Here is a 25083-nt window from a genome sequence, read left to right as displayed (position 1 = left end):
GGATTAAGGGAGATCACATATGTAAAGTGCAGCAAGCATATACTAAAACATGACATTTTAGCTATGAATATTGTTATTGTTGGCATGGCCAGAAAGAGGTAACAAGAGGAGCTTTCACAGATGTCTCAAAGATGCAGATAGTCTCAAAGATGCAACAGCCCTTGGTAAAGAGAAAGATGTATCAAAATGTGGAGATCTTCCACATTGCACTTGAGCTATTTCGAAAGGGTGGGAAGAGTATGGTTAAAAGCTCCTTGTCTTGGTAGGTGCCACAGAGGTTAGGGACTGAGGAAGGGAGGGTGAAGTAGGGGGTGTGTTTGAGTTTGGGAGTTTACAACTGAGGCAGCAGGGAAATAAATGACTGAGGAGTTGGGGAGGATTGAGAAGACAACCAGGAGGCTTGCTTCTACATGCATGTAATATGACTCTTGTCTTCTATTTTCCCTGCTAAGGAATTGATTTAAAATCTGCTCGGAAATTAATATTACATTCTGCCACATTACATACCCTGACATGCAACAATGTTTAATCATACCGGAAATTTAAAAATTGGACTGGTTTCTATCAGGGCAGAGTCTGAATTAAAGAGTTCATGTCCAGTCTCATAGCGGAAGTAGAAGACTGGGTTAATGCCTGTCACTAGCATTTACAGAGGTGTGAATTTGGTAAATAATTTCATCTCTGAAATGGTTTCAGCATTTGTGAGAAGAGGCAAATTATTTGCCTAACAAGATGTTGACATCAAGGTTATTCACAGCTTCTGACAAATAAGAGATGCATTTGCTATTTTATGTTAACGGAAAGCGATTTAAAACTATGATATATTTAAAGACGGTGCTACTGCATGTGCTTAAAAATGCAATGAAATTGTATTCTCTTAACTTTAACATTCTTAACTAGTATCAACGCTTTTGGTCATTATTAAGTATTGACTTCAGTATTTCCCTCCCCTCATCGCAACTCCTAGCACACAGGCACTCGAAATGCTCTAACATGGTATTTATTGAGCGCATGTGACCAACACTACAGCCACAGAAGCCCTGGCTTGCCGGACACGAACGGACAATTAAATGGAATGACTGTAGCAAGCATTTCTACAGTGTTTCCTGGAGGCTTCCCCCGCGTCTAGCGCTGCACGGTCAGGAGTTATCCACTCCTACGACACCGACCGCCACACGGCGAGAAGCCCGGGAAAGGCGCGCCACACTCCCATGTGATAGTTCCACTTGTCTTTTTGGTTAGTTCTGCTATCCGAGTTCATGTCCCCCTTAGAGGAAGCGTATTCCACCTCACATTAGACAGAAGAGCCTCGATTCACCGTGGAGGCTGACGGAGGGGGACTCTAGCAACTGAGCACCTCGGACTCAGCACAGGCCGGCTCCAGCCTACCCGCGGCCGGCGCGGCACCTCAGCAACACCCCCTCCCCCGGAAGTTTGTGCGTCTCCAGTTTTAAGGTCTGGGAGTCACCTTGACCCTCCCGGAGCGGTGGGGAAAGTTAGCTCTGGGCCCGAGGGGGCGTGAGTGAAACCAGAGAGCACTTTCGCGAGTCAATTAAGCCGTCACGTTTTTCTGGTTTCAGGGTAGCTGAAGACCTAGAGACTTTAAGGGTGGGTAGAGCAGGTGGCAGGACTCCGCCCACCACCACGCTTCCCCTCCTTCAGCTCGCACGCTTCACTCCCTTAGAGAGGTCCTGCCTCTCAGGCGCGCGCGAAGAGTTGTCGCGCGGTGCATCCTGGGAATTGTAGTCCCCACACGGGGAGTCGCCTCAAGAGAAACTACTCTGGCCTACATACCCCACAGTGCCTTGCGGCTCAGGCCGCTCCCGGATGTGTGCCTGGCGCCGGAAGAGAAGACGGCCCCCCTCTCTCGGCCCGGCCATCTTGTGGGAAGAGCTGAAGCAGGCGCTCTTGGCTCGGCGCGGCCCGCTGCAATCCGTGGAGGAACGCGCCGCCGAGCCACCATCATGCCAGGGCACTTACAGGAAGGCTTCGGCTGCGTGGTCACCAACCGATTCGACCAGTTATTTGACGACGAATCGGACCCCTTCGAGGTGTTGAAGGCAGCGGAGAACAAGAAAAAAGAAGCCGGCGGGGGCGGCGTTGGGGGCCCTGGGGCCAAGAGCGCAGCTCAGGCCGCGGCGCAGACCAACTCCAACGCGGCAGGCAAGCAGCTGCGCAAGGAGTCCCAGAAAGACCGCAAGAACCCGCTGCCCCCCAGCGTTGGCGTGGTTGACAAGAAAGAGGAGACGCAGCCGCCCGTGGCGCTTAAGAAAGAAGGTAAAGCGGGCAGAATGTGGGAGAGATTGGGATGGAGGGAAGGAGCTAGGGGGCTGCCGGCTGCCACTTGTTTCTGGAGCTCCGAGGGTCCGCCGGAGACTTTGCCGCGGATTTCCTCACGTTTCTTCACGCGGCCAAAGCCAGGTCCTGCAAAGGTGCCAGGAGCGTGGTAGCCCCAAGTTCAAGCCACCGCCGGCTAGGTTCCCGGAGCCACCTTCTTCCCGCCTCAGGTTGTGAGCAGAGGAGCGTGGTCGCAGATGAGCTGCTCCTCGAGCGCGCTCGAGGTGCTGGAAGGCTGTTGCCTTCCCGCCGGATTCCTTGGCGGGCGAGCGCGTGGACTGAGGTGCGGGGAAGCCGGTCGCTCACTGAAGCTTTCCGTAGTTACGGAGGAGCTTGGGGTCCACCGCTGCTTACTGCCAGAGCTGCTCCTTTGAGATGCTGCTGTTTCAGGCTCCTGTCCTGCCATCTTGTCCCACGACGGAGCGGAGTACCCCCACTGAAAATTGGGGGGGGTCGTTCCAGGCCATCAGACATGTGGAATAAGCTGCTGGTTGGGGTGCCGCATGTGTTTTATTGTTTCCCCTCTCCCTCTCAACTGTTAGGAGCCTTCTCATAACTTGCTGGGGTGAGTTGAGCTGTCGGGAAATGGAGGAATTTGCCACACTCGATTAAGCAGCAGCGGGAATTACGAATGAAGACCGGTGATTGCAGAACATCCCGAGGAACGTCCTCGAGTCGCGATCCTCTCTCTCGACTCCCCAGACTGAATCTTTCACTTGGTGTGGTCTGGGCCTCGTGGATGAAGTCAGTGCAGAGGCTGTCACAGCGTTAATCGCAGCAGAGCTCTTTAGAGTCTGCAGGTTTTCTTCCACCCCACATGTGCGTGAAGCCTGGTCGGTTTCACTGGCGGTTAATAGTTGTTTCCAGGGCACTGAGTTTCATAGGATTGTCTTCATTTTTGCACTCTAATTACTGGTTCGTTATGGATGAAAAAGAGCAAACAGTTTGGGGATAAGAACATGCGTGATTAGTAGCAAGCAGGTGTCGGACTTCAGCTCTGAATCTTTAAAGTTGTATTTATATGTTGAAAGTTTAAATTATCTCTTCTTACCACGTGTTTCTGAAAGTTGTTTCTCATTAGCTTTAGTTGAATTCTGTAACATTCAACTAATTTTCAAAATCAAAAGTTTACTCGTGATAGGATTTGTTTTAGGAATTTTTTTGTGAGGACTTTTGTGAGGCTTATAATGAACCTCAGTCCTAGGTGGTGAGTAAAGGAAAATAATTAATTCTTATGGTAAAATTGTAGGTTGGGGAAAAACAGTTGGAAGTATTAGAAAGCATGTACGTCACTTAGGCCAAGTATCTCTTCAGCTAGTTAAGCTTTATGGGACTTTAGCACAATTAAATAAATCATTTAGTTCGTGTGTTCAGAAACGCTGAAACTATGCTCACCTCAAGAAAGTATATGAAAAAGTTGAGTGTGACGAATAAATCTAAAATGTACCAGGTAGATGTGTTCACTCATTTTGAATGCTCAAAGCATGAAGCATGGTTTAAATGCCTGAGTTTTGATCATGAAGCCCGTCTATGAAATAAGCTCTTACCTGAAAAGTAATGTTTTTATAAGTTGCAAATGTGGGGAATGATTTCATGAAGTTAGAACAGGATTTAAAGTTCACCGTTCAGTAAATCCATGGGAAAACTATTCCATATTAGCAATCAGCATTTTTTTTTTCTTTTTTTTAAATTCATTTACTTATTTTTTTTACCCCAGCCTCATGCAGGTAGCAATCAGCATTTTTCTTAGGTCAGTATTTCAGAGCATTCTTAATAAGTTGCATAAAATACAAGCATATAAATATAGGAAACATGTTGAATGGAAAGTACTCGTTTTGAGATTCTACTGTTTGGTTCACTGGGAATAAATCTAAGCAAAATCCCTGCATAGAGTAGGAAGGTTAGCCTGTTTGTGTTCTGTGATTTTGGTAACATATTGTGACACAATGCTTAACATACTTTAGACAGGTATTTAATGTTTTATGAATTAAATTTGTAGCTACTCTTGTCCATTTGAAGAACTTTAGAATTGACAGCAGAATCATTGAGAGTGTAGGTAGACCAGAGATTTTCTTAAAAAGAATGAATGCTTCGAATCTAGTGCAGTTAGTGAGCTTGCAAGTTATATCAAAATAAGCATGCAGTTTTAAATATCAATCTTTTCAATTAGGTGAGCTTAATAAGTGTTTTTTAAGATTCTGTAAGCCTAATATTGGATATTGGGTGGGGACAGCAACTATTGTTCACTTGGGTGTGTTTGGCTTGGATATTATTGCAAGGACTGGCTCCATAGCTCCACCCAGTATGCTTTTTTTTTTTTTTACTGACGACATTTATTTAAACACCTTGGTGTAAGGTCTGACATTTGTAGTCTTTCTTGAGGGTTTGCAGGGAATGAACTTCAAAATTCTATTGAAGAGATTGATAGTTACTGTTTGGCTCCAGTTACAGGCAATTGGACAATTGAACGCGTCCTGATGGTGTTCTACTTTCTTAGAAAGAACCAGAGTAAAGCAGCTTAAAGGCTTGTAAAACCAATTCCTCGTCTGCTTTATGATTTTGTCAGAAATTGGGAATTACAGCATACCGGCAATCTTACAGTCATTAATTTAACCATCAATCTATTGATCCTTAAGGCCACCAGTAATTTAATAACATTGGTTGCCTTTGTGGGGTTTCAGATATTATAGGAAAAAAACAGTTAAGGGGGGAAATTAATAAATGCTTCAGCTATCACTTAGTGTCACAAGTTTCTTATTTTCTGCATATTGCTTAAAAGGCGTCTTATGTGTGTGTATTCGATTTTTAAAGATTTCTTTGAAAATAAAGATAAGTTGTTAGGGCACATTTTTTAGAGGACTCTATGCATAATAAGTAACTGTTTGCTAACTTGGAAGTACTTAGGGATGTGATAGTGTGTACAAACATATATACACTTTATATGCTATACATTTTTAAACTATTTAATAGGCGAAGATGGCCCTTTTTGTGTGCCTATAGTTAACAGTACTGTAAAAGATGACACCTTTTCTGGTTAAATGGCTGTTTTAAACTGAGATGATGTTCTCTAATAATGCTAAATGCCGTATTTTCCTTTCAGATTTGTAATTTTATAGAATTATTAGTCTTAATTGCATTTTTGTTCAGATTAGGTGGAATAACATTGGGGCCTTCACTTTTGTGAGGGGCCATATCTAGTGAGAGTGTTGATTTGCGTTGTTATTTATGAATGGCTGCTTGTATTTTCTTTGGTATTTTAAAAGCCAAAGTATATTGCTTGCCTAAGATTTTTTAAATTTAAAACTTAATTAAGAGACCGCTGATATCTTGGAAAGTGATGGGAAAAATGGCTGCCCAAATGACTTCCAAGTCAGTTATACAAAATTCTTTTGGGGAGAGAATAACTTGGCAAACTGGATAGAAGTTTAAAACAAGTTTATTGTCTTTATTTTATTTATGTATTTTATTTAGTCAGTGGTATGGATTGGAAGGTTTATTGTCTTTTAAATGGCAATTTCGCTAAGGTAAGGTACTTCGTTAACATTAGAGATGCCCAGTGTTAGCTTTTTTCCAACAGGAAGTGATAGTGGATTGGAAGAGAAGCGGATTTTACAGTCCAGGCCTAAACTTTTTGTATTGCAAAAATAATTTGCTGATGCAGGTTATCTATTGTTTTAGGAATAAGACGAGTTGGAAGAAGACCTGATCAACAACTTCAGGGTGAAGGGAAAATAGTTGATAGAAGACCAGAAAGGCGACCACCTCGTGAAAGAAGATTTGAAAAGCCACTTGAAGAAAAGGGTGAAGGGGGTGAATTTTCAGTTGATAGGTAAGTTGGTTTTTTTTGGTTTTTGAGCCAGGGTCTTGGTCTGTCGCCTAGGCTGGAGTTCAGTGGTACAAGCTCAGCTCACTACAGCCTCTGCTTCCTGGGCCCAAGCTATCTTCCTATGTCAGCCTTCTCCTGAATAGCTTAGACTACAGGGTAACACCACCACATAGCTTAATTTTTAAAAATTTTTTGTAGAGCTGAGGTGTCACTATATTGCATGGGTTAGTCTTGAGCTCCTGTGCTCAAGCTATCTTCCTGCAGTATTGGGGGCATGAGCCAAAAAGTCCTCATATTTTGTTAGTTTATAGAGTCACATATTAATGTTAAGCTATAAATTGGGCATAATTGCCAGGTAGCAGTCTGTCTAGTTGTGTCTACTAGTTTTTCACAGAGACATCTGAATGTGTGTATTGTCAAACTTAGGTATCTGGTAATGGAAACACTTTAGTTGAATTGATGACCAGTTTCTTTTTCTTGCTGTCTCCAGATACAGAGTTAAAAGGAAAACACTGTTAAAGGAAAATATTGTTGGTTTATTGTTTATAGCAAAATAAATTTCTACTTATTCAGGTTAGATGTGTTTAATTTTTAAGTGTATTGGTAAATAGTGATGGACTGGATTATAATGTGCAACGAATAACAGCGAAAAGTATATGCACTAGTAGTAATGTTTTAGAATGCTAAAATAGTTTTTTTGTTCTGAGAGGCTTTCTCCTGGTTTCCTTTATGTTTAGATACAGGCTATTTTGAATTTTCTGAAGCACGTGTATTTAACTATGTAGTGTATTTTTGATCTTTTGAATCGATTTCCCTCATTTCTTCTGGAAACTATGGAAGTATAATTTATTTATTTATATTACAGACCGATTATTGACCGACCTATTCGAGGTCGTGGTGGTCTTGGAAGAGGTCGAGGGGGCCGTGGGCGTGGAATGGGCCGAGGAGATGGATTTGATTCTCGTGGCAAACGTGAATTTGATAGGCATAGTGGAAGTGATAGATCGTAAGTCTTACTGGTTTTTATTTTACTTTAATATTTTAATCTATTTATTTAATAAACAAACTTTGAATTTCTAGAACGAAAGAGTATTATGTTAACTCAGTTTTGTTAGTTCTTTTTCACATTACAGTGGCCTGAAGCACGAGGACAAACGTGGAGGTAGCGGATCTCACAACTGGGGAACTGTCAAAGACGAATTAACGTTGGTATTCTGATTTTTTAAAACAAAGCTAACTTTAATAAAATTCTATACCTAACTAAATGTTAATCCATACCTGTGTTAAATTTTACTTATCTCTGGGATAAGAATGAATGCTCTCTTCTGAGAGCTATTATATTACAAGATAATGTCTTATGGGATAGGTTTGGGTTATAGTGCGTTGAATGACCAGTTTTTCTATACTTTAATATATTTGTTACTCGTTTTTTCGATATGTATTTGTAGCTTTTCTTGAAACTGACAATAAGGTTATTTGGGTATTCTGATTTTCTTAGTGTCCTTAATAGTTCGTATTTTAGCTTTTGATTTTGTTATCATTATATAATTTGATAAGCTAGTAAAGCTTTGTTTTAGAAATAACTGCCTTGTTTGTTTACCTTTTTTTCCCCCCAACTAGAATAACCAGTTTATGTTCTGTTACTTTTTAAGTATGAAGTATATGAATTAACTTAACCAATAGTTTATATTGTTTCCTCTTAGAGGTCTACTGGGGAGTATATTTAGTAGGAAAGGAGTTAGAGAATGTGAGGGCTTATGGTATTTTTGTATGAAGAACTCTTCCACTTCATGTAAATGGACCTAGATGCCTTTCTTTTTCTTTTCTTTCCTTAGAGAGTCTCCCAAATACATTCAGAAACAAATATCTTATAATTACAGTGACTTGGATCAATCAAATGTGACTGAGGAAACACCTGAAGGTGAAGAACATCATCCAGTGGCAGACACTGAAAATAAGTAAGTGGTTTTGTGTGTAATAGTGATGACCCAGAATTGAAAGCACTTACCCAATAAGATAACCCATAGATTTAATGTTGTTATCAATGGCTTGTTTTTGAGAAGAGAGATTGTACTCTCATCCCTAAAAGAGTATTTAAAAGAAAAAGGAAAGAAAAAAAAAGTATTTAAAAGAATGTTATTTTTTGGGGGCGGGGAATAGAGACGAGGTCTCAACTATATTGCCCAGGTCTCCAATTCCTGAGCTCAAACATGTTCCTCCTGCCTTGGCCTCCCAGAGTGCTGGGATTACAGGTATGAGCCATTGCACCCAGCCCTTAAAGAGTACTTTAAGTATATATTTGACTCTAAGGCTTTGAAAAATAGAATATTTTAATGTGGTTCTTTCTGTTTGGTTAGTCATTTTACCATTGTCATACAGCTGTACAAATTTTACTTTGAGACAGTTAAAACTAGAAAATGTGGCCATTTTAAGCTTAGTTCTATGTTGAAGTTTTTTCCAACATAGAATTTGGAATATAGAATTACTGGCCTGTTTTTAAATGTATGAAGAGAGCAAAGATCAGAGTATGTTATTCACTAGCATTTTTTTTTTTCTGTTTTTGAGACAAGGTCTCATTCTGTTGCCCAGGCTGGAGTGCCGTGGAATGATCTTGGCTCACTGTACCCTCCGCCTCCTGGGCTCAAGTGATCCTCCCACCTCAGCCTCCTGAGTAGCTGGGACTACAAGTGTGTGCCACCAGGCCCCAGCTAATTTTCGTTATTTTAGTAGAGACAGGGTTTCACCATTTTCCCAGGCTGGTCTTTACTCCTGGGCTCAGGCAAGCTGCCCACCTTGGCCTCCCAAAGTGCTGGGATTTCAAGTGTGAGCCACTGAGCCTGGCCCTTCACTAGCTTTTAAAATTATGTTTGTTTGTTTGTTTTTTTAAAGACAGAGTTTCATTGTAGCCCAGGCTGAAGTGCAGTGGCATGATCTCAGCTCACTGCAACCTCCACTTCCTGGGTTCAAACAATTCTCCTGCCTCAGCCTCCCAAGTAGCTGGGATTACAGGCATGCACCACGCCCATCTAATTTTTTGTGTTTTTAGTTGAGACAGGGTTTCACCTTGTTGGCCGTGATGGTCTCCAACATCCTGACCTCAGGTGATCCGTCTGCCTTGGCCTCCCAAAGTGCTGGGATCATGGGTGTGAGCCACCGAGCCCGAGCCTAAAGTTATGTTTATTTTCCCAGTCATTAGTTACGTATTGTGGTTTAAAGTCTTGGATTACAGATTATTTAGGGCAGTGATTCCTAACCAGAAGCATGTTTAAGTTAGTTGAGGGGTGGTGGGCAGATGCTTTCTAAACTTTTTCTTTTCTTCAGGAAGAATTGCTCTTATGGTGAAGCACTGTTAATGATGGGAGTATCATTCCATGGATTTGTTGGAATAAAAAAATAATAATAATATGCTACTGGAGGGAGTAGATAAAAGTACATGTTGGGTGTTGGGTGATGTTTTGAACTTGGTGATAAAAATTTATGCAAACTATAATGGAATCATAATTTTGCATGATAATGAAATTGTGATTGGTGACTTAACAAATGAACCGTATGCAATGTTAAGTATCTCACAGTGGTCAACACAACTTTTTTGTCTTTTTTTCTTCTTTGAGAAATAGTCTCCTTCTGTCACCCACGCTAGAGTGCAGTGGCATGATTTTGATTCACTGCAGTCTTTGCCTCGGGGGTTCAGGTGATTCTCCTGCCTCAGCCTCCTGAGTACCTGGGACTAGAGGCATGCACCACCATGCCCAGCTAATTTTTGTATTTTTGGTAGAGACACGGTTTCAGTATGTTGGCCAGGCTGGTCTTGAACTCCTGGACTCAAGTGATCCTCCTGCCTTGGCCTCCCAAAATGCTGGGATTACAGGCCTGAGCCACCACATCTAACCACAAGTGTTTGTTTAATAGAGCCCATGTTCAAATCATGCAGAGTGATCTGCAAAGATAATTGTTTACTAAAGGGTAATGTATTGATAGGATATTGGTAGCAGATCCTTAGCTCAGTGCCCAGTAATGAAATTGAGGGTGTTTAGTTTAAAGAAAATAGTTATCCATCACATTAGAACTGTCTCTAATCTTACTCCAGAGTAGGAGAGAATCTGGGCATAGCATATGGAAGTATATATTTAAGAAACATAACATTGGCTGACTTTGATTAACTAGCTTATATAAAGCTTCCAGAGCTTCTGTTTGGTTTTCATTTAATCCTTGCAGTAATTCCTGAAAGGTAGGTGTCATGCCTCCATGATATAAAAGGTATCCTAAGTTCTATTCCTGGCTGTGTCATAACATATAAGTAACCAGGACTTTTTAAATATTCTTAGATTTCTCATCTGTAAAATGATTAGGTGGACTTAGTACCCAAGATCCTGTCAGTTCAATGTAAACTTGCTCTAAGTTGTTTTTTTTTTTTTTTTTTTGCAGCATAGATGTAGCTGGAGGAAGTTTTAAGATAGGATTTGTCAAACAGTAAGGGGCATCATCCAGGGAGTTATTTGAGCTCTAAGGCTAACTGAATCACCTGCTATCTTTGGAACAAAGCAGTGCTCCCCAAATAGCAAATGACTTGTTTGGTGACAATTGCAAATTGAGATTTTACTAAAATAATGGATTCCTAGGCCTGTACATTGTTTCTGTAAAAAGGAAAGGATTATATTCAATATGATCTGAGAATTATATTTGGAAATACATGGTTTGGTTTTAAACCAGTGTGTGTTTGTGGATAGTTCTGTAAGTAGTGAATCCATGGCTTCCAACCTTTCCAGGTTGGTTTGAAAATTGGAGTATATGGATTTTAGGATTTGTAGACACATGGCTGTTGTTTTGATTTGCTTTAAGTGCTCACGGAACCGTTCTTTTGTGTTTCAAAATTTGAACCCTGGTTGCTGACACATCCTAGAGGATTACCTTAAGGTAACCTAGAGGATGTTTGTTTTTTTTTTCTAAGCATCTAGATAGTGCATAGAGAACAAGAGGATGTTACTAAGAGTTATATGTTATGGGAATTATGGAAATTGAAAATGTGGTTTAGGAGTAGATAGACATGATTTTTCCTAAGAGGGTAGTTTTTAAACAAGATAGTGAGAAATGTATGTTTTAGAGTTAGTAAAGTCAGTTCTAGATTGTCTGACTGATAAATGATCATTTAAGAGTGTATGAGGATGAATTCCATATTCCTTACTTGTCTATACTTTAATCAGCAAATACTGAATTCCTGGTCTCTACCAAGTTGCTTATTTACACAGTAAACTAGGATACCTTCATCCTTGGATAATCTTTCTCTAGAAGATTACAAAGTTAACTTTCTTAATTAAAATCATAAGTTTGAAATACTTTTATGTAAGTTATACCAGCTCTTTACCAGGTATAAAACTTGAAAACCTTTTCACAGGGAGAATGAAGTTGAAGAGGTAAAAGAGGAGGGTCCAAAAGAGATGACTTTGGATGAGTGGAAGGCTATTCAAAATAAGGACCGGGCAAAAGTAGAATTTAATATCCGAAAACCAAATGAAGGTGCAGATGGGCAGTGGAAGAAGGGATTTGTTCTTCATAAATCAAAGAGTGAAGAGGTAAAATTAAGTTTTGTCATGTTTGAAAATGTTCACGTGTGAGTTGAATTGTATTTACAGTTTTTGTTTTAAAATTTCACATTGATGATTTGACTTTAAAAACAAAGCTTTACATAGGATCATGTGGGGCAGATAATTTGCTTTACAAGGAAAATATACTATTATCACATGTTCTAAGAAATTTAGTCATTTGCTCAATTCATGATTATGTTTTATGTGGTAGTGTTGCTTTTTCCTAAAAAGCTGTTACTTACATATCGTGTGATTATTAGTGTTCAGAAATGATAGTTCTTTTCAAAGTTGTGGTTATATTTTTGAAATCTTGCCAAACTGGGGATCATTAAAAGGCTGTGGTATTATGGTGTTAGGTTGAAATGCTGACATTTTTGTATAGTTCAACCTAAAATGTAAGTGACTTCATTTAGTATTCAACTTTTGAAATTGTCTGCCTGTACCATGTATAATGGCCAGGACTCTCAGTAAATGGCAATATACATCTTGTTAAAGGAATGATGGCTTTAAAGACCAAAGAATATATGGATTTTACCTAGGAAATGTGGAAACTAGCGAAAATACAGTTGACTTCTTGAACAAAATAGGGGTGCTAGGGGCACTGACCCTGCAGATCAATGCACGTTACCTTTGACTCCCCCAAAACTTAACTATAAATAACCTACTGTTGATTGAAAGTCTTATAACCAGTTAACACATTTTGTATGTTATGTATTATATACTGTGTTTTTACAGTAAAGCTATAGAAAATGTTGAGAAAACATATTTACTGTTCATTAAGTGGAACTGGATCATCACAAAGGTCTTTATTTTGGTTAGGAAGAAGAGGGGTTGGTCTTGCTTGTCTCAAGGCTGACAGGCAGAATGTTCAAACCCAAGTTCAAGTTCTTCAAGGGTCAGCTGTATTGGAGAAAGTTACATTAATGGCTTTTGATTTGGGAGCTTCCATTTAAGCCTTGGGGTGTGTTCTTAGAGGAATATTTCAGTGCCGCTTCCTGTTAGGGCTTGTTTGAGTTTTTAAAGCCAGACTCTATTCTTTCTTCTCCTAAATTCTTTTTTCTACATCAGCTTCCTTTAACCTTTTGAAATATATGTTTGATTTGTGTCATAAATTGGGCTGTGCCAGAAATCCAGAGTGCAAGTTCTGTCATCCTAAGGTAAAGTTAAATGAAAATATTGTGAGGGCAAACCCATTCAAGAAGGTGTTAATAAATTGAGTTGTTTTTTTTTTTTTTAAGACAGAGTCTGGCTCTGTCGCTTAGGCTGGAGTGCAGTGCCACCATTTGCAACCTCTGCCTCCTGGGTTCAAACAGTTCTTGTACCTCAGCCTCCCCAGTAGCTAGAATTACAGGTGCTCACCACCGTGCCTGAGTAATTTTTGTGTGTTTTGTTTTGTTCTGTTTGGACATAGTCTCGCTCTGTTGCCCAGCTAGAGTGTAATGGCATGATCTTGGCTCACTGCAACCTCCGCCTGCCAGGTTCAAGCAATTCTCCTGTCTCAGCCTCCTGAGTAGCTGGGACTGCAGGTGCATGCCACCACGCCCAGCTAAACTTTGTATTTTTAGTAGAGATGGAGTTTCACCATGTTGGCCAGTCTGGTCTTGAACTCTTGGCCTCAAGTGATCTGCCTGCCTGGGCCTCCCAAAGTGCTGGGATTATAGTCATGTGCCAACATACGCAGTTGATAAACTTAATTTTTTAAACTGAACAATGACGATAAGACAAACTTGGAAACATTTTAAAATTGACGTTAAAAAGACTTAAATTTTTTTGAGGTTTAGGCATGATTTTTAATATTTACTCCATGTAAGTAGTAAATGAGGACATTGTCTTTTTTAAGTCCTGTGGAGGAGGGGGAAACCCATTAGAACACTTGGTTTTGGCTGGGCTCAGTGGCTCACACCTGTAATCCCAACACTTTGGGAGGCTGAAGTGGGTGGATCACCTGAGGTCGGGAGTTCAAGACCAGCCTGACCAACATGGAGAAACCCCATCTCTACTAAAAATACAAAATTAGCCAGGCGTGGTGGTACATGTGTGTAATTTCAGCTACTTGGGAGGCTGAGTTGCTAGGAGGCGGAGGTTGTGGTGAACTGAGATGGCGCCATTGCACTCCAGCCTGGGCAACAAGAGTGAAACTCCATCTCCAAAAAAAAAAGCAATACTTGGTTTTTTGTTGTTCTTATATTGTTGTTTATCAACTGGTATATGAGCAAAGCAAATGGAATTCCTGATTTAAGAACCAGGAAAGTGCCGGGGCGCGGTGGCTCATGCCTGTAATCCCAGCACTTTGGGAGGCCGAGGCGGGTGGATCACGAGGTCAAGAGATCGAGACCATCCTGGTCAACATGGTGAAACCCTGTCTCTACTAAAAATACAAAAAATTCGCTGGGCATGGTGGCGCGTGCATGTAATCCCAGCTACTCAGGAGGCTGAGGCAGGAGAATTGCCTGAACCTAGGAGGCGGAGGTTGCGGTGAGCCGAGATCGCACCATTGCACTCCAGCCTGGGTAACAAGAGTGAAACTCCGTCTCAAAAAAAAAAAAAGAACCATGAAAGTTCATCTTGGGGAGATTGTTTATTTGAACTAATTAGTTTACTACTTAGGTTAATATGAAAAATGATTTACCTAGACTTTTTCAGACAATTATTTGTAACTTTTTTGGGTCCTGGCTGGACTTCTTCCTAAAATAAAATACATATAAAATTCTAGTTGTAACTTTAGGTGATCTTTGAATACCCTGAAGTCTCTTGATGCATTTTATAGACAGCATGTTAGATAGCTCAATTTTATTTTTTTACACCGAGCTTTTTACAGATAACTATCATACAAGGTAATGTATATGAGTTAGAGACTTTTGAAAAATATGTAAAATGTGAAATTGGTGATGAATAACTTTGAAATTAGGACATTTTTATACCTAATTCATCAAGCCACTTTTATAGGTTTGGAGCCTTATATTTATTACATCTCTGTACTATGCATACTTAAACGTTTCAGTGTTGGCATATATGGCCTTATCATTTGAATAAAGTCTTAAAAGTTTGTTGTCTATAACATTTTAAGAGCTCTTTGGCTGGGTGCAGTGGCGCACACCTGTAATCCTAGCATTTTGCTGAGGTGGTTGGATTGCCTGAGCTCAGGAGTTCGAGACCAGCCTGGGCAACATGGTGAAACCCCATCTCTACTGAAAATACAGAAAATTAGCCAGGCGTAGTGGCAAGCACCTGTAATCCCAACTATTTGGGAGGCTCAGGCACCAGAATTGCTTAAACCCGGGAGGCGCGGAGGTTACAGTGAGCTGAGATTGCACCACTGCACTCCAGCCTGGGCAACAGAGGGAGACTCTGTCTCAAAAAAAAAAAAACAACCCACAATGGAACTCTTTAATTTTCACATATCTTCATCCTCGTGACAAATATGAGGTAGTTAAGGGGAAGGAAGAAACTATTTACACATGGAGAAGTGTGTTACCATGTTATTAACAGGGCTCAGAATTTGTGTTTTCTCCTACTCTTTGTCTCAGTGCTCTAGAAAAAGGAGGCTGGGCATAGTGGCTTACACCTGTAATCCCAGCACTTTGGGAGGCTGAGGCAGGAAGCTTGTTGAGTTCATAGTTTAAGACCAGTCTGGGCAACGTGGCAAAACCCTGTTTCTACAAAAAGAATAGAAAAATTAGCTGAGTGTGGTTACATGCAACTGTGGTCTCAGCTACTTGAGAGGCTGAGGGGAGAGGATCACTTGAGCGCAGGAGGCAGAAGTTGCAGTGAACTGAGATGGCATCACTGCATTCCAACCTGGGTGACAGAGTGAGACTGTGTCAAAAAAAAAAAAAAAGAGGGGGTGTTGTTCTTTTATTGAGTGCAGTAACATGGTCACAGCTCACTGCAGCCCCAACCTTGCTATGCTTAAGCAATTCTAGCTCAGCCTCCTGAGTAGCTGGAACTCATGCCTGTGCCACCAAGGCCAGCTAATTTTATTATTTTTTATAGAGAAGAGTCTCACCATGTTAGGTATCACCCAGGCTGATCTTGAACTCCTGGGCTCAAGCAGTCTTCCTGCTTCTGCCTCCCAGAGTGCTGGGATTACAGGTGTGAGCCACCACACCTGACTTTATTTTATTGTTATATGGTTGGTTGGTTTTATTTTTTTTTTCTGAATATTTTTGATCTTTGGTTTGTAATGAATTGAAAGCATTGGTTTGAAATAGAAAACATTTAAAAATCAGACAGCATATATAATTGACTTCAATTTACTGGTGTTTTTGTGAATTTGTTTTTAAGTTTCTGGGCTCCTCTTAAATTAGTATTAGAACTTTCTGTTGCCTTACAGTCTATTGATGTGGCACAATGGGATGACATTTAATACTGGTTATGAGATGATGTAAGGGGTGAAAACATGGATTAAAACAAATTTATTTGCACTTCAGAGGGTAGTTATTAACAGCTGTAATATTGTAAGTTGAATCTAATGGAGTTGTAATAAATAGTACAAGTTCTGAAAGAATAAAATGTTTATTATCCCTTAAGAAAAGAGAAGGATTTTTTTTACATGTATTTAGGAAAAACTGTACTTTAAAGTCAAATAAGCAAAGTTTTTAACTAGAAGATTAAAACCCATCCCAAGTGTACAAGAAGACAACAGGCATGGAGCAGTGTAGAATTGTCTTGAGGTTTTGCTTTTTTCTCCCAGACTGGGTCATGTATCTTATACATAAGAGAATCTGGATTTCACAAACATGACTTCATTTTTAAGAAGGTTCTAACTGGGCACTGTGGCTCATGCCTGTAGTCCCGGCACTTTGAAAGGCCAAGGCCAGTGGATCTCTTGAGCCCAAGGGTTTGAGACCAGCCTGAGCAACACTGCAAAAACCTGTCTCCATAAAAAATAAAAAAAAATTAGCCAGATGTCATGGAATGTGCCTGTAGTCCCAGCTATTTGGGAGGCTGAGGTGGGAGTATCGCTTGAGCCTGGGAGGTGGAGGTTGCAGTAAGCCCAGATCATGCCACTGCACTCCAGCCTGGGTGACAGAGTGAGATTTTGTCAAAAAAAAAAAAAAAAAAAGGTTCCTATGACATATTTAACATTTGGTTCTCTTTGTGCGTAGCTTTCCAGTGTTCCGCTCTTAATGTAAAGTGTATAGTGTTTCACTTGAATTTGTAGCTCTGATTTGTATAGAAAAACAATAGTTGTATATTAACAGAAAATGTTTCTAAGAAGTTTATATGTAATACTGTCCTTTACCCAAGTTGTAGTTGGAAGAGTGTAGAACAGAGGTTTTCTTCTTGAGTGTTCTTTTTAACTTCAATGTTAGTACTAGTAATGACCTTATATGTCATCTGTCTAAAGGTCTTCATCAAGGATTCATTCACATTGGAGTCCTAAACTGAAGGGCATATTTAAAATGTTCTTGTCCAGATTTCACTGCTGAAGATTATGATTCAGTAGGTTTGGGATGGGTTTCAGCTATTTGTGTTGATTGCGATAACATATATGACTTTAGTTGAGGACTGCTGGTATTACCTGCAATTTTGAGATAGAGAAAAGTGAAGCAAATTCTTTCTTCAAGATCACTATAGCTGAGTCCTAGCTTGTTACCTGTGGAGACGTTTGTTCACAGAAAGTACAGTTTGGATTTTTGGTCATTTTAGAAGAAAGATTATTTAGAAATTTTGCAACATTGCTTTTCTACTAGTTACTCAGTCGTCTTCACTTAAATTTTTAGGCTCATGCTGAAGATTCGGTTATGGATCATCATTTCCGGAAGCCAGCAAATGATATAACGTCTCAGCTAGAGATCAATTTTGGAGACCTTGGCCGCCCAGGACGTGGCGGCAGGGGAGGACGAGGTGGACGTGGGCGTGGTGGGCGCCCAAACCGTGGCAGCAGGACTGACAAGGTAATTTAAGTCCTTCTTTTCCTAGGTAATTTAAGGACCTCTTATAAGTCACTGGCTGGGTCTTTTTGGGAACATAAGTAGTAGTAGCAGCCATGTCTTCAGGAAACCACATGTTGGATTATATTTTTGTTTAAAGCACTTACATGCTTTTTTGTATAATGTTAGTAATGTTAAATTACCACACTTCGGAGTTCCTGTTAGGTGCCAGTCCTGGTGCTGGGCTAGGCATTTTATATACTTAATGTCATTTAATTCTTGTTACTGTGATGACATTCTCATTTTCCACATGAAGAAACTGATAGAGTGAATCAAGTTAACTCTCGGCCTTTGCTAAGGTTTACCAGAAAACCAGTTGTTCACTTTGGTAATTCCTAACTGCTTTTTAGGTCTCCGTTTAATAACCATTGTGTTCCTTGTATAACTTCTTTTGTGACACTCATGATTGTTGACACTTTTTCTTTTTCTAGACTCTACTGTAAAATCTGGGATTCATTTTTGTCTTATTTTCTATAATCTATCCAATGCCTTGAACAGTGTGTGTCACAAAATAAGTTCTTAGCTAAGTATTTTGATGAATTGCTAAGTAACTGATAGATACGAACTCAGATCTGATGCTTGGAAACAACCATAATGTCCTCCTAAATTCTCAGCACCTGATACACAAATTCGGGGACCTACCTGCTTGATTCAGTCTGTCTTTGTTTGATGATAAGGATAATTTAATAGTATAGATTTTGTGGTCATTACTGCTAGTGTAATGATACTTTGTTTCTACCTCTAAGACCAATCTGCTTTTTTTTTTAAGGCAGCTGTTAGGTTAATGGGTTTTTTCCATACCTTCTTCTTTAGTTCTGTGGCTATAAAAAGCAGTTTGGACTCCTTTTTTCAGACTTAGAACCTTGTTGATTGTTGCTACTTAAATATTAGTTTCTTAGCATGCTTTCACATTGATGCCATTCTTACTTAGCAAGTGGAAAAAGTACAAGAATACTGAACAACAGGCTGGGCGCAGTGGCTCATGCCTGTAATCCCAGCACTTTGGGAGGCTGAGGTGGGGGGATCATGAGGTCAGGAGATCGAGACCATCCTGGCTAGCCTGGTGAAATCTCATCTCTACTAAAAATACAAACATTAGCTGGGCATGGTGGTGCATGCCTGTAGTCCCAGCTTCTTGGGAGGCTGAGGCAGGAGAATTGCTTGAACCTTGGAGGCAGAGGTTGCAGTGAGCCGAGATTGCGCCAGTGCATCCCATCCTGGGCTACAGAGCGAGACTCCATCTCAAAAAGAAGAAAAAAAGGAATACTGAACAGCAGTGTGAATTCACATACATAATTGCATGTGAATCTACTTGTGTGGTTTATTGGAAAAATAAAATAACTGGCTGGGCGCAGTGGCTCATGTTTGTAATCTCAGTACTTTGGGAAGCCTGGGTGAACAGATCACCTGAGGTTGGGAGTTTGAGACCAGCCTGGCCAAAATTGTGAAACCTGTTTCATTAGCCGAGTGTGGTGGCATACCCCTGTAATCCCAGCTACATTAACAGAAAATGTAGGCATGAGAATCACTGAACCCAGCAGGCAGGCAGGGAGGTTGTTACAGTGAGCTGAGATCATGCTACTGCACTTCAGCCTGGGCAACAGAGTAAGACTGTCTCCCCCCGCAAAAAAAAGAAAGAAAGAAAAGAAAAACCACAAAAAGAAAACCCATACTGTTAACTCTGGAATGAAAATAGGTCTTGGTAGAAATTCAGGACAGGGCTCATTGCAAGTCTCTGTACTCCTTTTCTGATCGATAATTTTATCTTGATATATTTTACCTAGAATTTTAACAATTAGGTTTTTTTTTTTTTTTTTTTTTTTTTTTTTTTGAGACCAAGTCTCACTCTGTTGCCCAAATTGGAGTGCAGTGATTCGTCTCAGCTCACTGCAACCTCTGCCTTCTGGGTTCAAGCGATTATCCTGCTTCACACTCCTGAGTAGCTGGGATTACAGGCACCTGGCACCACATCCAGCTAATTTTTTGTATTTTTAGTAGAGATGGGGTTTCACCGTGTTGGCCAGGCTGGTCTCAAGCTCCTGACATCATGATCTGCCCACCTTGGCCTCCCAAAGCGCTGGGATTATAGGTGTGAGCCACCGTGCCTAGCCAACAGTAAGATTTTTTTATAGTTCTGTCTAAATGTAGACACTAGCTAGCAATGTAATTTTGAAGAATTGAGAACTGTGGTTAATTTTGGTTTTTCTTTTTTAGTCAAGTGCTTCTGCTCCTGATGTGGATGACCCAGAGGCATTCCCAGCTCTGGCTTAACTGGATGCCATAAGACAACCCTGGTTCCTTTGTGAACCCTTCTGTTCAAAGCTTTTGCATGCTTAAGGATTCCAAACGACTAAGAAATTAAAAAAAAAAAAGACTGTCATTCATACCATTCACACCTAAAGACTGAATTTTATCTGTTTTAAAAATGAACTTCTCTCGCTACACAGAAGTAACAAATATGGTAGTCAGTTTTGTATTTAGAAATGTATTGGTAGCAGGGATGTTTTCATAATTTTCAGAGATTATGCATTCTTCATGAATACTTTTGTATTGCTGCTTGCAAATATGCATTTCCAAACTTGAAATATAGGTGTGAACAGTGTGTACCAGTTTAAAGCTTTCACTTCATTTGTGTTTTTTAATTAAGGATTTAGAAGTTCCCCCAATACAAACTGGTTTTAAATATTGGACATATTGGTTTTAATACCTGCTTTGCATTTTCACACATGGTCAACTGGGACATGTTAAACTTTGATTTGTCAAATTTTATGCTGTGTGAAATACTAACGATATGTATTTTAACTTAGTTTTAATATTTTCATTTTTGGGGAAAAATCTTTTTTCACTTCTCATGATAGCTGTTATATATATATGCTAAATCTTTATATACAGAAATATCAGTACTTGAACAAATTCAAAGCACATTGGTTTATTAACCCTTGCTCCTTGCATGGTTCATTAGGTTCAAATTAGAACTGAATTACATTTTCAGCTATATTTACTTTTTAAATGCGTGACTTTCCCATTTTAAAATCTAAACTAGACATCTTATTGGTGAAAGTTGTTTAAGCTACTTATTGTGGTAGACACATCCTGTCGAGAGAAGTAGTTTTATAGGTATGGGTTTTTCCCCCCTCCACCAGGGTGGGTGGAATACGTTGATTTGGCCAATGTGTAATAGTTAAACTCTTCTGTAAAATAAGTGTCTGGCCATTTGATAGATTTCTGTGTGTGAAAGGTCCCCAAATCAAAATGGTACATACATAATCAGCAACCATTTATCTTTCCTTGTTCTAAAACAAACCAAAGGGCACTGGTGGTAGGGTGAGATGGGGAAGTATTTTAATTTTTGGAATTTGGGAAGCAGACCACTTTACTTTATAAGGTTGGGACAGCAGCATCATCCATGATACATAAACCAGAATTCTTCAATGTCTCTAAATTTCCTAGATTGCTATTATTTGGTCCTAAGTTGAGTATTTGTTCCACAGAAAGTGGTAATTACCTTTTCCCTCTTCCTCCATTAGAAAATTAGATTAATAATGGATTCCTTTAATGGGAACATCACCACTTATTAAAACATACATGGAGAGAATGATGAATAAAAGAAGTTTTCTAGGATTGTCTTTCATTCCGCCACATTTACTGATAAATGGGAGGAATTTTTTTAAAAAGTTGTAAGAATTGTCACTTCATTTTTAGAAATGTTGTACCTGTATGTGGTAATGTCCAGTTTTTAAAATACTGGACCTCTTCAATCTTAAACATTTCTGTTTAGCTGATTGGTTCTCACTTATACTTCTAAAAGAGAAATTGTACATTACAAGAGTTACTCATTTGGATTAAATTTCTTAATCTCAGTTACCTACTGTTCTGATATTTTAGGAAGGAGGTAACTTTTTAATGATGGATAAACTTGTGCTGGTGTTTTGGATCTTATGATGCTGAACATGTTCTGCACTGGTGCTAATGTCTAATATAATTTTATATTTACAAACATACCTGCTACCCAGAGATTAATTTAGTCCATGTGGACTGTTGACCCTTCTTGAGACTGCAACATACATACTCCTGAATCAGTATGTTGAGACTTTTCAAGTATCTAACTCATTTCTGAACATGTACCATGTTTATAAACATCTTGATTTCCAGCAACATACTATAGAAAACACCTGCTATTAAAAACACTTCACAACTTTTACTCAGTGTCACCCATTGCTGTTGTGAGAGACAACACAGCAATATCTGGTATGTTGCAAGCTTTCAAGATAGCCTGAACTTAAAAAGTTGGTCCATTAGTTGTATCTGATGGATATAAATTTGCCTCCTAGTTGACTTTGTGTCAAGAGCTAAAACTGTGAACCTAACTTTCTCTTACTGGTGGGTAATAACTGAAAATAAAGATTTATTTTCATGCTCACTTCTTAAAAGTCATAAAAACAATCACATAGGATCCTGTTTATCGTCTTGTGTTTCCTGGACACCCCTGTGTGCTTATGTTTAATTTTTAAATTGAATTTTACATGGTGTTTTTATTTGCTAAAAACCAGGCTGTTGATCACATTTGGGAAGGGTACCTATCTTAATGACTTAATTGGGAAAGTTGAGTTCTTGTAAAATACAAAATCGAAGGACCTGTGGGATTTAATCCGGTTGTCACTTTTTAGATCACTTTCTGATAGTTAAGCGTACTGAATGCTACTTTTTATTGGCAAACTGGCTATAATACTCTGGGGAGAAAATTCCCGAATGGATACAGATTCCTACAGTAATACTGGCAGCTGATATTTCAGTGAATTTTTATTTTGATGTGTTTAAATAGAAATGCCAGAGCTGAAATTTTTAAGGCTTTTATAGCTTGTATTGAAATGATTGGAGACATGGTTTCTTTATTAGCTATTGAAACCTGTGAAGTTATGCAAGATTTTTAAAAAGTGGCACCAGGTACTATATATCTAGTTAGTTCCTTTACTCTTATTTTTTAAATGGAAGTAGGGCACATCATTTCCAGGGTTGTAAATACATTTGGGGCTTGTTTTTGGCATGGGTTTGGAAGGAGGATTTTAAGTATTCATTCTAATTTTGTTATTTTTCTAATTGCTAGAGATGGTTGCACTGATTCAAAAACGGGGAGTCACATACAAAGCCTAAATGTGCATTGGATTTTGAAAATACTAGATTGGTGCAAAAGTAATTGCAGCAACCTGATCTGTCTTTAGAGTAATACTAGCGTGTAGAAGGAAACAGGTATTAAATGGTTTAAAGGAATGAGAAATAGGAAATTGCTAGAACCTAACTGATGTTGGCTTTAGAGGTAAGATTGTTCAAGTATATTAGTGGACATTAGTCTAATGCTATAGTAAATTCCAGGGGTCTCAGGTGCATGCAATTCTACTTTCTAAAATAAGTAAACACTTAGAAAATAGATTCTAAACCAGACATTTGGATTATACTGAGATAAATATGTAAATAAGTTTTAGCAAGTCTGACTACTGACAAGCCAGATCTTCAGGTTAACTAAGAAAAGCCCAGAAACTTATTTACTGTGCTTTGTATGGCATAACTGTTAACAAGGCAGTAAAATGATACATACGTGAATTGGACCATAGTAATTAAATGATTTATCAGTATCATTTGCAAGATAACTGACAGGTTGAGATTAATAGTAAGTGGTAGCTTCCCAGAAATTGGTTTAGCTGTGCCCTGGGATTACCTTTTATCTTCGGCATGTTTCTAGGCATGTTTCCTCAACTTAGGAATCTTCCTTGATTTTTAAGTTCAAATTTGGAGGTTATGTGAAGTGATGGAAATAAGTCAGGCTGAGGAAGTCAGTCAGTAATTTCAAGAATATAGAGAAAGCAAGGTTGTGATCTAAACATGAGAAGCTTAAATTTAGGAAATGGTGAGAATATAAATTGTTAAAACCAAGATTTTGGCCACAGGTGAAAATAGGAACATTGGAAATGAGTGTCATTTAAATAAAGTGCTAAATATATAAGCTAGGGGTCAGCGAAGTTAAGCCTGTGATCTGTTTTTGTACATCCCTGAGCTAAGAATGGTTTTTACGTTTGTATAGGATTTAAAAAAGACTCCCACAGAAAATGTAGGCAGCCCAGCTTAAGATACCGCTCTACACATAAATGTTTGCTGACCCCAGATTTAAACTGTCACCTGGAAACAAGTCTTGCTCTGTTGCCCAGGCTGGAGTGCAGTGGCATGATCTCAGGTCACTGCAACCTCCGCCTCCTGGATGGTTGGGATTACAGGTTTGCACCACAGCCCCCAGCTAATTTTTTGTATTTAGTAGAGATGGCGTTTCACTATGTTGGCCAGGCAGGTCTTGAATCCCTGGGCCTCCGAAAGTGTTGGGATTATAGGTGTGAGCTACCGAGCCCAGCATAAAGGTTCTTTTAAAATAAAAGTTAGGTCTGGGCACGGTGGCTCACACCTGTAATCCCAGCGCTGTGGGAGGGCGAGGCAGGGGTTCAAGACCCTGAGGTCAGGAGTTCAAGACCAGCCTGGCCAACATGGTGAATCCCCGTCTCTACTAAGAATACAAAAAAATTAGCCAGGCACACCTGTAGTCCTAGCTACCTGGGAGGCTGAGGAGAATTGCTTGAACCCAGGAGGCAGAGGTTGCAGTGAGCTGAGACCACACCACTGTACTCCAGCTTGGGTGACAGCAACACTCCGTCTCAGAAAATAAAGTTTTAGTTACAGGTAACAAATTAAGTGGTCTACCCGATAGGAAGTTGTGAAATGAGAAGTAATTTTAAAGCAAACTTTACACCACTATAATCAGAATAAGGGCAAGATATCGTGACTTACTAGTAAAACATGTTATTTTTAAAATATGTAGTCTGCAGCTTAAAATATATTCTGAAAGCTGTTAGGAGTATGAATCTGTTACAAAAATACTATGATTATAGTTTAGTATTTTACAGTGACACTTCAGATCACTTTGTGTAAGTCCTTTGTGTTGTACAAAGATTTTTCCATGGGATAAGAATTACGAACATTTTATATAGGTAAGTAAACTCCATAGGTTGAGCTGGGGCAGAAATTAATGACTCCTGGAGACTGCTTTTTTTTTTGAAAAAGAGCTTAGAATGCCCATTTGGACGGAATTTAGCTTTTGTGCTATTGATTACATCTGTACTAAACTGGTAGTCAATTGTTCACTTCTAAATGGAAGGGAAAAAACTCACGCAAGTTAGAAAATGATTTACCAAATTGTATTTTTGAGGTAATATGTATGTATGTAGTGTTTTAAATCAGTAATGTTTGTTCCTTTTGCTGCCCATTTGGGAGTATGTGGCAATTCCTGGTGCGCTTGTGTGACATTACTCCTGAGATTTGTATGTGCAAGAAAGCATATAAAAGATACCTGGTGGTAACTTTA

At 39.5% G+C, this 25083-nt stretch overlaps 2 protein-coding genes across 5 annotated transcripts in view; one reads left to right on the top strand and one right to left on the bottom strand.

Annotated features, from left to right (window-relative positions):
- LOC105710178 (high mobility group protein B3-like) overlaps nt 1-1880 on the bottom strand; it is a 6240-nt gene extending 4360 nt beyond the window's left edge. The window contains exon 1 of the mRNA XM_064370586.1: nt 1795-1880. Within this exon, the coding sequence (XP_064226656.1) occupies nt 1795-1880 (86 nt within the window). The remainder of the gene's footprint in view (nt 1-1794) is intronic.
- Nucleotides 1864-25083, top strand: SERBP1 (SERPINE1 mRNA binding protein 1). Of its 4 annotated transcripts, none has more exons than XM_064372491.1 (8): nt 1864-2277; nt 6016-6166; nt 7029-7169; nt 7297-7368; nt 8044-8121; nt 11556-11733; nt 17472-17645; nt 19896-25083. In XM_064372491.1, the coding sequence occupies exons 1-8, from the start codon at nt 1965-1967 to the stop codon at nt 19950-19952; spliced, it is 1164 nt and encodes a 387-aa protein (XP_064228561.1). In that variant the 5' UTR covers nt 1864-1964; the 3' UTR covers nt 19953-25083. The 4 variants fall into 4 exon arrangements, with proteins under 4 accessions (XP_064228561.1, XP_064228559.1, XP_064228560.1 ...); XM_064372489.1 differs by having other exon boundaries at nt 7999-8121; XM_064372490.1 differs by having other exon boundaries at nt 7279-7368.

This window comes from Aotus nancymaae, unplaced genomic scaffold (assembly GCF_030222135.1).
Source record: "Aotus nancymaae isolate 86718 unplaced genomic scaffold, 86718_ANA_hifiasm-v0.15.2.pri h1tg000007l, whole genome shotgun sequence".
Classification (NCBI taxonomy): Eukaryota; Metazoa; Chordata; class Mammalia; order Primates; family Aotidae; genus Aotus; species Aotus nancymaae.
Note: the sequence above shows the minus strand (reverse complement) of the source record. Positions and strands in the feature narration are given on the sequence as shown.